Raw genomic sequence first — 16,362 nt, 5'->3', positions numbered from 1 at the left:
CAATAAATATAAAATACTTAAATTTGGCACAAAAATTGTTTGATACTTTCAACGTAAACTTACTGGCATGCAGTAGTGATGCAACTATACACTTTCCACACAATGCAGCTCAGTGATGTAACATACGATTTAGGTTTCAATCTAGCATCCCTAGTCAAGAGAACCTGCTGCAAACATCAATGTCCTGAATCGGAAGTTCTTGGCCGGAAATGGAATTATACCCATATTGCTAAAAAAAAACTGGCGACCTTTAACAGTTATAGTTTTTGCCCATTTTGAAAACTGTTGGGTCAGGCTTAGGGTGAATGTTAAGGTTAGGCTTATTTTTATAATTTCTGCTTCCGGTGTAGGTACCTGGGACTTCCGTTCGGGGTCCTCGGACTAATGCTGACGTCACATTTTGTGATTGGCTGTTGGTTGGTCCGATGACGTGTCAGATAGTGATTGGTCTGGACAAATTACAATACTACCATAGAAGAAAATATTTTGAAGTATGTTGTAAACAAACATAGCTCCGACATAAAGCGAGATTGTCTTCTAAACGTGCCTTTATTATTGTTATGATTATTATTGAATGCATGTTCGCTTATAGTTATTTTAATCCGTGCGCCCAGTGCTTTATTATTGGAAGAACGGTCCCGGAAAAACAACATTTTCAGCCAGGGCTGAACTTAAACTGGAATAACAAGCGGATTGTGGCAACATGTCTTTATAAAAATTACAAAGAATATTGTCAGACACAATTTATGAGGGAAAATAACTTTAGGTTACAAAAGGGAACATGAAATGAAAATGTGTAGAGCCCAAGCAGATGTCGACGCTTCGTAGTTTGTCCAAGTGGGGTTACCGTAGTGTGAGGTTACCTTCAGTCGAAAGTTCCAGGCCGGACGGTTATGGTACCTACACCGACTGATGATGTCAAGTAACATCTTGTCTGCAGCCTGGTCCTTCTTTGGGACTGTTGCCTTCCTGCATGGAGGATTCCACTTCAGTTTGTTCTTATTGGATTCTGGATGTTGTCCTGATCCTTTCTTGAATCTTCTTTGGTCAGTGAACCAAAAGTAATACCAGTAGACAAGAGGTGATTGACTATTAGTGATTCCAAATACTGTGGAATCTACAGTGGCCTTGTGATTGGTTTGTCTTTGGTCTAGGATGTTCCACACTTTTCACCTGATTACATCTATAGTAGTTTTATAGCACAACTGACCTTGATAAGGATATTATTGGCTTTAAAATTACTTGGTCATATGACTGTGGAGTAAAATCAGAAATAGTATACCATAGACAAATAAAAATGAGAGATTCCATAAAATGCATGAATAAAAAATGAATATGACCATATGACACTCGGCTGCCAGTTGTTTTTCATCATAGAGGTTTGTTAGATTGACCCTGGCATGACTGAAGCGTGTTAAACCCCAATGCAGAGGTGACCCATACCTTGAAGGCTACTCTCCAGCACTCTCTAGTCTTTTCCACTCAGACCCACAAAGGATTTACCTCCGAGGCTTTTTAGAATACTTCCCCAATAAGCCTGCTTGTCTTTAGGGCCCCGATGACAATGAAGGACATTCCTCTAGTAAACTAGCCCCTTGCCCACCTATACACACGCATGCTTCCCCCACGCCTGTGTCTGTATCATCCATGTCGCAAAACTGCCACAGAAGCATCCACACTGCTGCTGGCTGCACCAGCCACACAAACAGATCCCAAATCTCAGACACAAGCTGACGTGACTGTGCGTCTTGTTACATTAAGATTGAACCCGCACAAAGATGCAACACTAACTCATTGCTAATTGTGATTTTAACTTGGTTGGAGGGCGCCTGTGTGTGAGCTTTCTCATTCCAGAAGATGTCTGACACGTGCAACAGTGCAGACACATGTTGGGATCAAGATGTCAAGACATTTAAATTGTTTGGAACTGACAGTATGTATTTTTTTTGTTTGCTTTTGTGGTCGCTACAGTCTGCCAAGCAGCATCTCCTGCTCCCAGTGCTTCGTGCTGGCTAGTCCCCATGTACATGTTTGTTGTATGTAGTTTGCATCTTATGTAATTGGCAGCGGTGTGCATACGTGTATGTGTGTGCTTGTGTCTGATGTCTCTCATTATAGGCCACAGGCCAGACTCCCACCACGTTCTATCCTGATTAGTCATCTCTTCTGCGGCACTCTACAAAATTAACAACCTGAATGTGTGTGTTTCCATACATGTGTGCTTCGTCACTTTAATCAAAATTCTTCCAACCTGTCTACCTGCACTGATGATGATTTGCCACACTGCCTACACATTTTCTTTCACACACATCCTCTTTTCCATCTCTTCGCTTCACGCACAAACACAAGGGAGCACGCATGAGCAACGGTCCACGGCGGTTAAACGCTCCCCCAGCAAGCCAACTGGAGGTAATTTACCATACCTTGGTGGACAGATACCATTTTACTCAACATGGTGCATAGCCTCCTGAGCTTTGTTCTGCAATCGACCTCTCCTTCTGCAAGGAAAAGAATGAGCAACCATCAGGTGAATAAAAAGTAGATTAAACAAAATGACAAGAGGGAAAAAAAATCGTGTATGAGTACCGGAGTGCCTTCGTTGCAATTATGGCACTGTGCAAAACAAACAGATTTGACTGAGTATATGGGAATGATTGAAAGTTATGCGCAAGAGTTTTTTTTTTTTTTCATGCAATCACATCAAACGCTTCATTGGCTGTAGTGTCAACACACATCTCGGAAAACTGTTTTTCTTCAAATTAAAGGGGTTTGAATGAAACATGAGGTTTTTTTTTTTCCGTTTCGCGAAAACAGTGTAGCTGCAAATCTTATTTTTTTCAGCTGGTTTTTCTGAAGCTTCACACAGACACAAGTCCTCATGGTATGCTTCTGGGCATACACACAAAGTAGACTGCAAACGCGGTGAAGATACGTTTGAGAGCCTGCATGACGGCTGAAGGAGAGGGGCATCTGGTCTCCGGGAGATAAGCGCTCGTGTGCGTGGAAATGTGTGTTGACGAGGCAGCGAGGGATCCAGACTGGTCAGCACTCATTAGTGAAAGAGAGAATCCTCGAATGAGCGCTGCAGTGACAGGCAGGACTGCATGTGTAGACGCACCAACCAGGTCAGGCTGCCTAGGTGTTTGGCCCAACATCAATTAGTTCAAGGATGCATGCAATATAGTGTGCGAGTACAGGGACCTTGGCGACAGCTTCGTTAATGCAGACTCTGTTGGAACTAAAGATTTGGGGCAGAAAAATGTGGGACACAGCGCATACTTACGAATACAAGAGTGCAGAGAGGTCTATCCTCTTGGTGCTTCAAAACAGGGTTTTACAGGGTGTGTGGGGAACGGTTTTCACCACACAACATGCAAATTAAATAGTCTCGTACACAAACATCATAACACGATTGCAGGGGTAATAAAACCAAAATGTCTTGGAGCACAAAAACACTCTTGGTGGTGGGATTGTGTGTGCTGTTTTCACTCGCTTGCTTGGCACCAATTTGTGCACCAATTTTCAACATGTGCATGTGCTTCAGGAGGAAATTGATTCATTTTCCAGTGTTGACTTGTACTTAACCAGAGGAATCACAAATGTCGAACCTTTCAGGTTGCGGAATGTCTCAGCTGCAACGACGAGCATTTCTTACCCATTTCTTTCCTAATTTCACTGTCAGATATTATTTTTAGAAAACATGTAAAATGTTGTCCAACACAAAGAAAAGATACATCTTTCTTAGCAAAAAGTACTTTTGACACTATTTGTATACTTAGAAAAGAATCCTTGCTATTGTGTTGCCAGTACACTATAGACAATTTATGTGTAGTGCAGAAAGTATACAGTATATTCTGCACAATTGGCGCACCGTCAATAAATGTTTTCGAACTATTTTCACATATAAGGCGCATTAAGCGAGACTAAAGAGTCAGAAATACATTTATCAGTGAAAACTATTAATAGCGTTCACAGTAACTGTAGAAGTTGTTTGTAGCACGCTAAACGTTAGCCGTGTAAGAAGTGTTACAGCTACTGTAGAATTTTCACACTACCTGTAACTCCCAACCTAATTTGCAACTTGAAAGAAAAACAGACTGATACGTTTTCACAAAGACAAAAGGAAATTGGGACTATGCTGACACGTAAAAAGCAGACTAAAACCACAAAAAAAAAAAAAAATGTTACCGTGACTACGCTAACATGTAAAAAAATAGACTGATACCGCTAAAACAAATGTTACTGTGACTACGCTAACACGTAAAAAAATATACTGATACCGCTAAAACAAATGTTACCGTGACTACGCTAACACTTAAAAAAATAAGGGCCAATATTGCAAAAACAAACATTTTTGTTACTACGCTAATACAAAAAACAGACTGATACTGCTAAACAAATGTTACCGTGACTACGCTAACTCTAAACCTTATTAGTAGTGTGTAAAAAAATAACTCAGTTGGACACTGCTATACGTTAGCATATATTCATAATGACATCCAACCTTGTTTGCAACTCTTAAAAACAGCAGACTGATATTTGGACAGAGTTTTGTTTACCTCACAAAATGGCTTCAACATAAGTAAACACAACCACAATGAATCCATATATAAGGTACTCCGAATTGTAAGATGCACTTTGTTTTTATAAAAAAGTGAGGTTTTAAAGTGCGCCTAATAGTGAAAAAAACTATACCAAACGCAAAACCTTTCAGACTAAATTTGAACATTTTAAGTTTACAAAATGAACTTCAAGTATACTGTATCAGTCTTAGTATAGACCAAGTAGACTTACAGTAAATTTAAATTCATTACTTTTTGCTAAGGGCAGTTTAAAAGGCCACAATTATTGTTTTTCTTTTCTTTTTTAAGTGAAAAAGCAAGTTTAAAAAAGGAAGGATAAGGGTTTGACTACAAATTGTGGACAAAACATAAAAAAATGATTTTTATACAAAATCAGATGAAAAAAAAATGCACAAAATTCTATGTACTTTAGCAGACTTCATATACTCTTGAGTGGCCCCAAAAGATACAGTCATCAAAATCCTTGCTGACAGTTTTATTTTTCAAATTCCTTTGATCATTTTTTTCTCTCTCACTTTACAAGAAAAATGAACCCAAATATTTTCAACAATGGGCAGGTTCATCAGAGGCACATGTGTGGCAGACCTTACTTCTACAAACGACTGAGGGGAGCTTAAACACATCGCGCATGTTCAGATAATTAGCATCATTACTGCTTGTTGTTTAGACTATTTGAGACAATCAGCCCATTAGAATAATGAAAGGAAACTGGTGAGGAGAAGAAAGGCATTGCTTTGGGTTTTCACCATTGCCTATTCATTATAGACTATAGATGAAACATATTTTTCTCATGCCACTGAATCAACATATGGGACAGCGCAAACCCTGCTGAATTATGCACGAACGTCTCGACTTTGGATTAGGACAGCTCTGGGCAATCACGCCGTTATTGTCAGCTAGGGCCCCGTGTGCGTCCAGGAAATGAAAGAGTTAATTAACCGATGGGTGAGGTGCATGGCGGAGCATACGGGGGTTTGATGGAATAGCTTTTGAATTATGAAACAGTGGAATGCTGTGGCTGGTGGCGTCCGGCCATATGTTCCCGTGTGCCTTCTCTGTTGAGCTGGAGACAGCTGGTCAGATTGCTCATGTTCAACCGAGTTAGGGACCAATCAATCAAAAAGGGGGGGGGCAGCTTGTTCACTTGTTTAAGTGGAGGCAGGAATAAATCAGAAGTCTATTGTGAGTCTATCATTTTAGAGCCATTAGGGATTTGTCAGAGACTATTTGCAGACAGGAAATGTCCCTCTAGGAATCAGGTGCACAGGCTTTGATGTTGAAAATCAAATTTATTTGGGTTTTTCCCACGCTCATGGGTGATTTTTGCCAGATCCAAACTGGTCCAGGAGCTTCTGTTAGGTCTGTGCTGTCAGTGGTAAACACCATATTTCTAGGAGTATTAGTCAAGTTTTTTTTTTTGTTTTTTTTGTATAGTTGTGCAACTCTTAACTTCATCCGTGTTAACTTAAAACACGCCAGTACCTTCTCCTGCACGCAACAGGAGCGTTTAGTTTATCAACACTTTTTTGGACAAGCATTGAGCATTGAATTTGACTCACGTCAAAACAGGCAGCAGACGTGGATTTGACATGCATCCAAGCAGAGCCAGCGAATGCAAACTTGATGTGTTGAAAAAAGGGGCAGTGGACGCGAATTTTGATGCACATCACAAAAAAAAGGCAGCGGATGTGAGTTGGACGCGCTTTGAAAAGGGGTGGAGCGAACGCGAATTTGACCCATATGAAAAAGAAGCAGGGCTGCACGGTGGCGCAGTGGTTAGCGCTCTTGCCTCACAGCAAGAAGGCCCCTGGTTCAAGCCCCGGCTGGGGGACTTGAAAAATACATCAATGGGGGACCGTTCTGTGTGGAGTTTACATGTTCTCCCCGTGCATGCGTGGGTTTTCTCTGGGATCTCCGGCTTCCTCCCACTGTCCAAAAACATGCTTCATAGGTTAATTGGCAACTCTAAATTGTCCATAGGTGTGAGTGTGAGAGTGAATGGGTGTGTGACTGTGGACGTTCTACCCTGCGACAGACTGGCGACCTGTCCAGGGCATCCCCTGCCTACGCCCAAGTAGCCGGGATAGGCTCCGGCAGCCCCGTGACCCCGAAAGGGACAAAGCGGTACAGAGAAAATGAATGAAAAAGAAGCACTGCTCCTGTCCTTGGTTGATATATATATATATATATATATATATATATATACATATATATACATATTTTTTTTTTTTTTAGGGGGTTTTCCTTACGGAGGGTCTAAGGGCAGAGATGCTCAGTTTAACCTATTCTGTTTAGTTCAGTTTAGCCATTACTCACTGAATTCTACAACTTCATGTTCTTCATGATTCATGTTAATTAAACAATTACCCGTATGAAGCCCATTAAGACAAATATTGTTGTATTATTGGGCTATATAAATAAAATTGAATTAAATTGAATTGAAGCAGCATGACATGAATGTGACTGACGTGGAAAAAGAGGCAGTGAGTGCAAATTTGATATGTGTATAAAGTATGGCACTTTTTTTTTTTAATTTGGGATTGGAATATCTGTGCTTTTTTCTGTCATTTTTTTTTCTAAACTTGTTTCTTTGGCCAAACGAGGAACTTTCATACAAGCCCAGCAGGGTCTTTTTCTGAAAACCCATTTATGACACTGGCTGAAAGGCTGCAGGAAGCAGGAAATATTTTTAAAGTTTTTTTTCCCCCTTTTTTTTTTCTTTTTAAAGAAAGCTTTACTGAACCATAAGCTTTGTAAAATAAATCAAAAAGAAAATAAAAAGAAACAGTTGCATCACCAAAGAGGCACGAATATGATCAAAGTTTCTAAAAATAAACGCATTTGATCAAATGTTTACTTTGTTCAGGAATGCTAATGAAATGTAATCCCTACTGTTTAGGCATAGCTAAAATTAAGTTTAGCTACAGTTTTTTTGGGGGGGATAATGTCCTAAATTAATTTTGAATTTTAAGGGTTTATTTTGACATTTTATAGAAAGAAAATGTGCCAAAAGCCATTTTTATTTTTGTGCACAAATATCAAATGAATATGTCATTTTACAACCAAATTGAGATATTGGATGGGACTTTTTTTTTTCTTTCCGTAGAGCAAAGCACGTTGAGTATAGCTTCTTATTGTCTTGCAGGGCCAGAATGACATGGCCACACTGTTCAATAGTCTCTGTTACACATGATTTATTTTCCATGGCTCTGGCTGTCTGCTCCGCTCCATCTGTCCTCCTGCTCCTGCAAATTTCTGCTGTTTCTCCCTGTCTGAAAGTCGCACACCAGCACACAAACACACGCACACACACAGAGGTGACAGGCCTGTTTAGTTGGAGCTGCGGCAGACTTTGTGAACAGAGACGATGTCATATACAAGCAGGAAAACGCAAAAAAGAGAACACCAAGCTGGATTTCTAATCCATTTACCGAATGATGTTAGATAAACCAACAGAATCTTTTTACTCATTGGAAATGTTGAGTTTTCGGGTTGCAGGCAGATAGTAATTGAATTACTCGTTTGCTTGGTGTGAGGGCGTGTGAAGCAGTAATTGAACAATGCCGGTCGCCTTAATCGCATCAGAAAAAAAAGAAGAAGAAAGGAACGAGCCTTTCCAGCCTCTCTTCCTGCCACACCTAATCTCAGAGACCATTATCTTATTAATTGTTTATTGCTGATGGAGCGTGAAATCAACAATTAGATTGGAACATTACTACATTTCACACTTTGATGGTGATTTGAAAAAGCAACTGGCATGAAGGCAAATGTAATCCAAACAGGAAACATCCACAGTTTGACTTGAGTCCCGCGTTTGTGCAGGAAATGAGGATGCTTTTCTGGAGCTGTCAGGATCGTTTTCAGTGCTTTGTCAAAAAAGCTGACCGGCTGTTTGAAAAAAGAGGGAAAGTATTGTGTGTCTTGTGTGTTTTTTTATTTTAACTTCTGCACTTAAATCCAAAAGGGTTACATAAGTGTCAAATCGTGTTTGAGGACAGCAACCAAGTGAGCAAATCCTCTCTGCGTGTCAATTTGCAGGCCTGCATGGTGTCAGAAACACTGAACTGTGAGAGAAACGGCTCGCCGCACGACCGTCTGGACTCAGCAGGAAGTACCTACTCATCCACTTCCAGGTCAACCTTGGACGTCATGTGGGCCAGATGCCTGCTCTTCATCGCTACCTTGCTCTTCCCTGCAGCCAGCGGTAAGACGCCGTCACTCATTAACCCCCCCCCCCCATGCTCATTCAATTTCAGGATAAAGTTTGTTTTCTTTTGAGACAGAAAACACAAATTGTAGAAATACACAAATAATCATGACATTTGACCCATTTCTTCAGTTCTCTCTATATATATAAATATAGTGAATATTTGTTGCTTTTGTCATTTAATAAAAAAAATAAATTGTACTTTATTTATCCCACAATGGGGAAATTCTTCTCTGCATTTGACCCATCCCCTGGGGGAGTGGTGAGCTGCAGCCTAACAGTAGTGTTAAGGGCCTTGCCTAAGGGCCCTCACTGGGTGATGTTAAATTGCTTGCCATTGATATGGTAATTGGTTCAGTACCATTAGTTATCCTCCTCTGGGAATTGAACCCTGGTTTCCTGCATGGTAGCCTCTCACCTTACAGCCTCTAACTCACCTGTGTAGTTATGACAAGAATGACATCAGCCCCCCATTCCTGTAGTTTTTATGTAAAATTGAATGTAAAGATTTAAAAAAAGTTTTTAGCTTTGACCTTTTTGGGTAAAAAGAAATATAACAAGAGTTATTCGTCTGTTACCTCTTTGCCTGTTTTTTTAAACACAATTTTCACTTCTTTTTTTTTTTGACAAAATGGTTAAATTTACATCTCCAAAATGAGTTTTTTGGACAGTTTTAGGGATATTGTGGAAGTTTTCTGTCACATAACTCTATCAGGGGTTGGACTAAGCTACGGTCACAAATACAACTGCCACCACGTAATGGGGAGGCATTTTTCGTTTAAATTTATACATGTTCACCAACAGACTGAAACTCAGTAATGGGCAAATTCACAGACTCAAATCACTGAAATGATTGGCAGAAACTTTAAGATTTCATGCTGCCACCTTTTTAAAAAAAAAAAATTGCTGCCGTGGTCATGATTGTAGACGACAGCAGACAGCGGATCAAAATCGGGCAACAGCTGGGCAGCCACAGGACGGAGGCAGCCGGATCGCTGACTAGCAACGGCTCTGATTGTCTTTGGATGGCGGCCATCCATATTAAGTGCCACTAACCACCTGGTAGCCCCGGGGTTAGAGAAAATTTGGGCCATTCTGCTCCACTGCTCATTCATAAATCTTAAATTTTAAGCACACATTATATCCTAGTGAATTTACAAATTCGCTAATTTTTTGACAAGATGCCTCCCAGGAAACCCAGCAAGGGCAAAACTCCAGCGCCCAGAACAAAGGTCCAGCCGCAGCAGCAGTCTGCATCAGATGAACGGATGTGGCAGTAGGATGGCAGCACAGGGGCAGGGGGTGGGGGGCTGGAGGGTGACGGTCTGAAATCGGCTGATCATAAGACGATTTGGGGGGAATTTGGAAACCCTCCTATCAGTCAGCTATCACGCTGCTGCCTTCCTGCCCCCCACCTGTCACCGGACTGCCATCGCGCAACCTCCAAATGTGCCTGGGCAGCCACTGATCAATGTCAAAAACATCGTCCAGATGCCATTTAATTTGAACTTTTTCTCAAAACGCAACTGCTGCCTCCTGATCACAAAAGCTGCCGACTTTGCTGAAAAACTTGCATTTAACAGAGCAAATTGTGACGTCAAAAAAAACTCAAAAAGGCCCCAACCCACTCCTAGAATACTTTAAGTTTGTCAACCTTATTACATTTATTCACAAAGTTGCAACTGTTGTGTAGTTCAAAGCAACCAAGGTGTGTCGAGAAAAGCGTTTTAGTTTCATAACTGTTTTGTTTTTTAACAGAACATAAACTCAAATACAAAATGCGACAGAGTTTTTGGGCCAGTTCACAAACAAAAATGAATTATAAAAAATTAAGACTTTGTCGTAGATTTACCAATATAAATTACAAGAATAAAGGAAATAAATCTAGTTAATTTTCAAGATTTTAAAGTCATACATTTATGGCTTTAAATCTAATAAATTTGCTAGATTTTTATTATGTATCTCTCAATATTACTTTTTTTTTATTTTGAAGGCCCTAAAACGCCGTCGTACAAAAGTTTTTATTTTAAAAATGTTGAAATAGAAAATTGTAAAAAATTCAATGCATTTCGCAAGAAATCTAATCAAAAAAAAGCTCACTGACTGACAAATTAAATCAAAGGTTTCCCTAAAATATATATAGATGTATGGTAAACTTTGATGGTTTTGATCTGTTTTTTTTTTTTCTTTTTAAATCAAATGAGACTATTTTAGGCGTTTATCTGCTTCGGTTGATCTGTTTCATGGCAGTTGTTTTGCACGTCCTCTCCACGCTCTGCACGTCTTTACCTGCCCCTTTAACCACAGCGCCATCATGCTCAAACACGCAGACATGTACGCGCCCACATTCAGACGGGCGTTCATTTCTGATACATTTCCAATGTTTTATGTATTTCAATTCCAGTCGTCTCTGCGGGCGCCGGTGCCACAGGGTGCCTTATTCTGCGGACACCGACATAGCTGATCTAATTCATCTCAGTGGGTGTAAATGCAGAATTTGATCTCCTAGGTAACATGATTAGCATCAAAATGAAGAGATAAAAGCTGCAAGGCCCACAGTATTGACAGTGACCAGCAAAAGTGGGGCTGGATGAAAGGAAAAATACTTTTTTTTATTATTCCTGCTTCACTGTCAGCTTGAAATAAGTTGCAATAGCAGATTTATTAAAATGTCATTTTATTTTTCCTTTTTATGCATTTTGAATATTTGATTTACGGGAAAAATATATCTTCAGATAAAAGAAGTTTACTTTTTGCAAAAACACTTTTAAAATCTTTTTTTTTAATGCACAAGTCTTTAATTTACACTTAAACTCTAAATGAAAGATGCACAATTAGAGTTTTTCAGGCATTTTTAAGATAAAACCAGGATTTTTATTGATTTTTAGATATTTACACAATAAAAGTCTTGTTTTTAGTGTTGACATATTTATTTTCTCATGATGGAGGACAAACAGAAAATGTAACTTTAAATTGCATTTGTTAGTAGAGTAACTAGACTACAGAGTCCAATGAACTTTAGCCACACCCACTAAATTTAAAAAGTCAAAGATTATTGTATAGAGGCTACACTTCTCTTTAAGCTGCTAATGTCCACGTTGTATTATGGGATTTTTCCACTACGAACAGTGCCTCACAGGTGGACTACTTTGTATTCAGGGGAAGCTACTCTCCTCCCGCAATGGCGGTGGGCGGGACTTTTGCTGTTTCACTTTCAATGGTGTTTGTTGTTATAGTAAAATTCCATCGCCCCGCCATCCTAAAATAATGATCGACTTCCTTGTTATTGGATTTCTGATAGCGGATCCTCCGCTCCAAGCTGTACCCGTTCATCTAGGGTTTTAAAATAAAAGATCCCTATTGTCTAGAAACTACAAATACTTGCCCTAGCCTCGCTTTCAATCTGTAAAATCTCAAGTTAAAGTTTATTTTAGACGTCGTTTTTTTCACGCTGACCTCACAGCCGCTCGGCAGGACGCCTTCAGGTTCCAAAGGGTTAAGCCGTAAAAATCTACAAATTAGCCGCATCGTAGTCTAAGCTCCAGGGCTAAACGCCTGTAAAAGAAATAGTGGCTTATAGTCCAGAAATGAGTACTGGATTTTTTTTTTAAACCGCTGTAATTGTAAAAAGCAGTCGGGGGGGAAAAAAAAAAGTTGTTTGAAAAAGAGCCTGTTTGTGACATTTCGTTTTTGTGATTTGTCTTTTCCTCGTCCGAGCTGCCACATCAAAACTGCACGGCTGGATAGCTCCAAAATTTTTTGCCATTTTTGTTGCACAGTTAACCTTAGGTTGGGGGTGTGGGAGGTGTCTGAATAAGATTGTCTGTACTATCAGTGGCTGCCAAGCTTCTGTCACCACTTACACACCTAATGACAGACACATTAACATGCACTTATGCCTCACACATTACCAGACAAAGGCAGCGAGCTAAACATGGGCCCCTGCACTGTACGTGTTTGTATCTCGTAATCTTTAACAAGCCCTCCGTGACTGAACATTCTTATTTGTCAGTGTGTAAACGGTGGGAAGTGAATTCCTTGGTGGCACTTCATTAGCGTAGGTAAGGCAGCTGATGTATAGAGATCAACTGTGAAGGTTTCAGAACGCTCTCAGGAATACATGATGATCTGCGATCATAGCCGCTTCATAGTCACCTATGTTTCTATTATACTTTTGAAGAAATATGGTGAAAAAGATGGCATAACCCGATGGAAAAACAGTTTTTCCTACAAAAGGAAAAAATAATCTTGCTAAAAAGTGATAAATAATGACATTTTATTCAATTATTTGCATACACCTTTTGATAAATATTAGTCTAAATGATAAGAACTGTGACTAAGGCACAATTAGTTAAAGTTAAAGATAAAGGCATTTAGGCTACTTTGAAAGCACCTTTTCTTTAAGGTTTCACCAGATTAAAGCTAATTTATTGTTGAAGTGATTTTAGCACCAACATCTTAAGGATACCTCAAACAATTAATTGCAGAAGAAAACAAGGGAAAGAAAAATCACCTTTTTGTAGAGATGACCAAACTATGGACCAACTACGAGGTGACAAATGGATTCATCTTGAAGCAGCTGAAGCCTTAAGCCATTCTGGGCGTTGATCCGTTCTGGTTAGATATATGATCTATTGGTGCCAGTATCGGTATCGCCGATATTTGCATAACTTGAGTTCATCGGTATTGGTCTGATATTAAAACATTGGCCAATATTCTTCTGTTTTCTTTTATTTTTTAAATCGATACTTGTTCCTAATAGGCTGGGAAGCTTATGTCTAGAGTTATAGTCAGTAAATGTTTGTTTTCAGGTAAATTGTATTTTTGATGGAGATCCATGTTGTTCCTAATAGATCCCTGCTAATGGGAGCTTATGGTTTATAGTTATGTCCAACGTGTAATACATGGTCTGAATTCACATTCATTCATTTTCTACCGTTTTATCCCATGCCAGAGCCTATCCTGGCCATTTGTGGGCAAAGGCAGGGGACACCCTGGACTGTTCACCAGTCTGTTGCAGGGCCACAATCACACACCCATTCACTCTCATACTCACACCTAAGGACAATTTAGAGTTGCCAATTAACCTATGAAGCATGTTTTCGGACAGTGGGAGAAAGAGAGAGCCCACGCATACACGGGGAGAACATGCAAACTCCACACAGAAAGGTCCCCCATTGTCAGGTCCCCCAGCCGGGTCTTGAACCAGGGGCCTTCTTGCCGTGAGGCTTAGTGCGAAATGTCGACGCAGTTCAAATCTTGCTGATTTTGCGTCAAGCTTTTTCTTTCATTGCCTCTATTCCAATAAATGAAAGACTTGGTGTCATAAAGTTCTGGATGGGCACAAAGTAATTTTCCTTCATCACTTTAAAAATGATTGGCAATTCTGTGGCCTAAAAAGGACGTTATGCACGCACAGAGTCCTTGATTGGTCAAAGTTCAACTGATTGAACCTTTGCTGCCCGTTCAATGGCCGCACATTTTGTTATACCCATAAAAACAGACCCAAAGTGTTTGAAAGGCTCATGCCATCACTTATGCCAGCGATGCTGTTTTAGGGTCATTATTAAGGTACAAGTACTGGCCCCTAAATGACCTCGTGAAAATTTGCAGACACACAAATAGTATAAATATTATGAAGTTCAGTATAAAGATCAGATTCTCCTGTGTGTTGGTTTTGGACTCCACCATTGATGACGTCATCAACACATCTTGGGCCTAAGCTGAGTCCCTAATTGGTTGACTTGATGCGTCTTCTTCACTAAAGCTCAGATATTTGAACTCTGGATGTGACAGGGTTAGCAGACAGGCTGCAACCAACTTACGCACACTTTTTACATGAATGGGCTCCTTGTGAACTGGGCAGAATTTGGGGGAGAGGGTTAGGGTGTGTGTGAGAATATTTTTGCTCTACACGCACACCGAGCGGTCTACGACCTCGATATTTAGTGCAAGGTTTCCCATTTTTTGTCCACAAACAGCTAGTATCTACACATAGGGGAAGTTGTGACTACAGCAGTAGACTTAAAAACATTAAGGACAAAAGCTGCAAAAGATGTGAATAAGAAAAAAGAAGAAACGAAAAGCAGAAGGGGGAGTGAAAAACGAGGACTTTGAAAAACAAAAAGATTAGAACTACAATTTCCAAAATCCTCACACTGGCTTAGCCTGATCTAGAGTTGCACTTCAGAAGTGGCAAAACAGTATTCTGGGTACTCAATGCATGCCACGCATTTTTCTACTGTCAAAAATAACTGCAATACCTCTTAGATTTCTGTTAAATAGGTGTGAAGACTAACATAAACAGCCACTTTATTCTCCGACTGCTGCGTTGTGCTGATGTATATTATGGCAGCAATCGTACATAGACCTAAACCTTGTTAGAAATAGATCCGTTTGCCTTTCTGTCCATCTTTTCTTGGTCTAAATTTAAACACTCAAGTCCAATGTTGTCTCAAATATGAAAATGGGGGCAAATTATTGTAAATTTGAGTACAGTCTATGTGATACCTGTGTGTCAAAGAGTGTGTTTAGACTGATGAGGGCTCTGATTGACGCAAATACAGACAGCTGCTTCAAACTACCCTCACACACCACTATAATGAACCCCTACTCCACATTTAGGCCCACAAAGGCAGCCATGGTGTCACTATGGACAAAATATACATTTAAAGAAACAAAAACGGCACTTGGAGCTCCGCTTGCACACACACACGATCCCCCATGATGCCCCCTAATTGTTCACAGAGACGGCATCCAATCGTGGGTCCAAGCGATACACCTACATATGTGTGTTCATTAAACAGGACATTTCCAGTAAATGTCAATGATATATCATTGGTATCTGGAAGCTAGAGTCTGCCTTTTCTCTGAGTTGCGCCTCCAGGTTGCAGCAGATATGGTTGGCAGCGGCTGTGAATTTCCACCTTCACATTCCATCACTCAGAACATTTGTATGCATGCTGTGTGTGTGTGTGTGTGTGTGTGGGTGTGTAGGTGTGTGTGGTGGTGGTGAAGGGCAGTATTAAGTTGAGCCAAGCAGAGTGTCATTGAGCTCATTCAGATTCTTTGCTGCATATGTGTAACCATGACACTCCCCTAACCAATGAAAGAGCCCAGGGAGGGAAGACAAGGTTTCTATGGTTACTGCAACAGGGAGAGCAAGGAAGGTTTTGTTTTTTTTGTTTTTGAGATGTACATCTTTGTCTGCTCAAACATACCATATATATATATATATATATATATATATATATATATATATATAAATTATTTTTGACACAATAAGATGCTCTGACGTGACTTTCGGCCACATTTCTATCATTTTTTTTATCCAAGTATGAAAATGAATAACATGTATAGCGAAAATGGCCAGAATTCCCATATGAGATTCCGGGAGGAAGCTGCCGTCGTGGAGGGTGATGAATGAAACGCAACATAATACAGTCAACATTAATATTACAAAGGAGGCAGGTGATGGAAAAAAACAAAACAAAACAAAAAAAAAAAAACAAGAAGGGATCACCTCAGCTCATAACCCATCTATCAAGGGGATGATGGCTGATGCTCCAAGGG

General features: G+C 40.0%; 1 protein-coding gene across 16 annotated transcripts in view; it reads left to right on the top strand.

The window, feature by feature from the left end:
* Positions 1-16,362, top strand: part of LOC101166443 (adhesion G protein-coupled receptor L3.1) — a 175,612-nt gene that overhangs the window by 34,713 nt on the left and 124,537 nt on the right. For all 16 annotated transcript variants that reach the window (XM_078945363.1, XM_078945359.1, XM_078945354.1 and 13 more), the window contains one exon: positions 8,622-8,787. In XM_078945363.1, coding sequence (XP_078801489.1) covers positions 8,622-8,787 — 166 coding nt within the window. The remainder of the gene's footprint in view (positions 1-8,621; positions 8,788-16,362) is intronic.

Source organism: Oryzias latipes, chromosome 1 (genome assembly GCF_053564925.1).
Source record: "Oryzias latipes strain Hd-rR chromosome 1, Olatipes_Hd-rR_3.1".
Lineage (NCBI taxonomy): Eukaryota > Metazoa > Chordata > Actinopteri > Beloniformes > Adrianichthyidae > Oryzias > Oryzias latipes.
The sequence above is the reverse complement of the archived record's forward strand: the minus strand, read 5'-3'. Positions and strand labels throughout refer to the sequence as shown.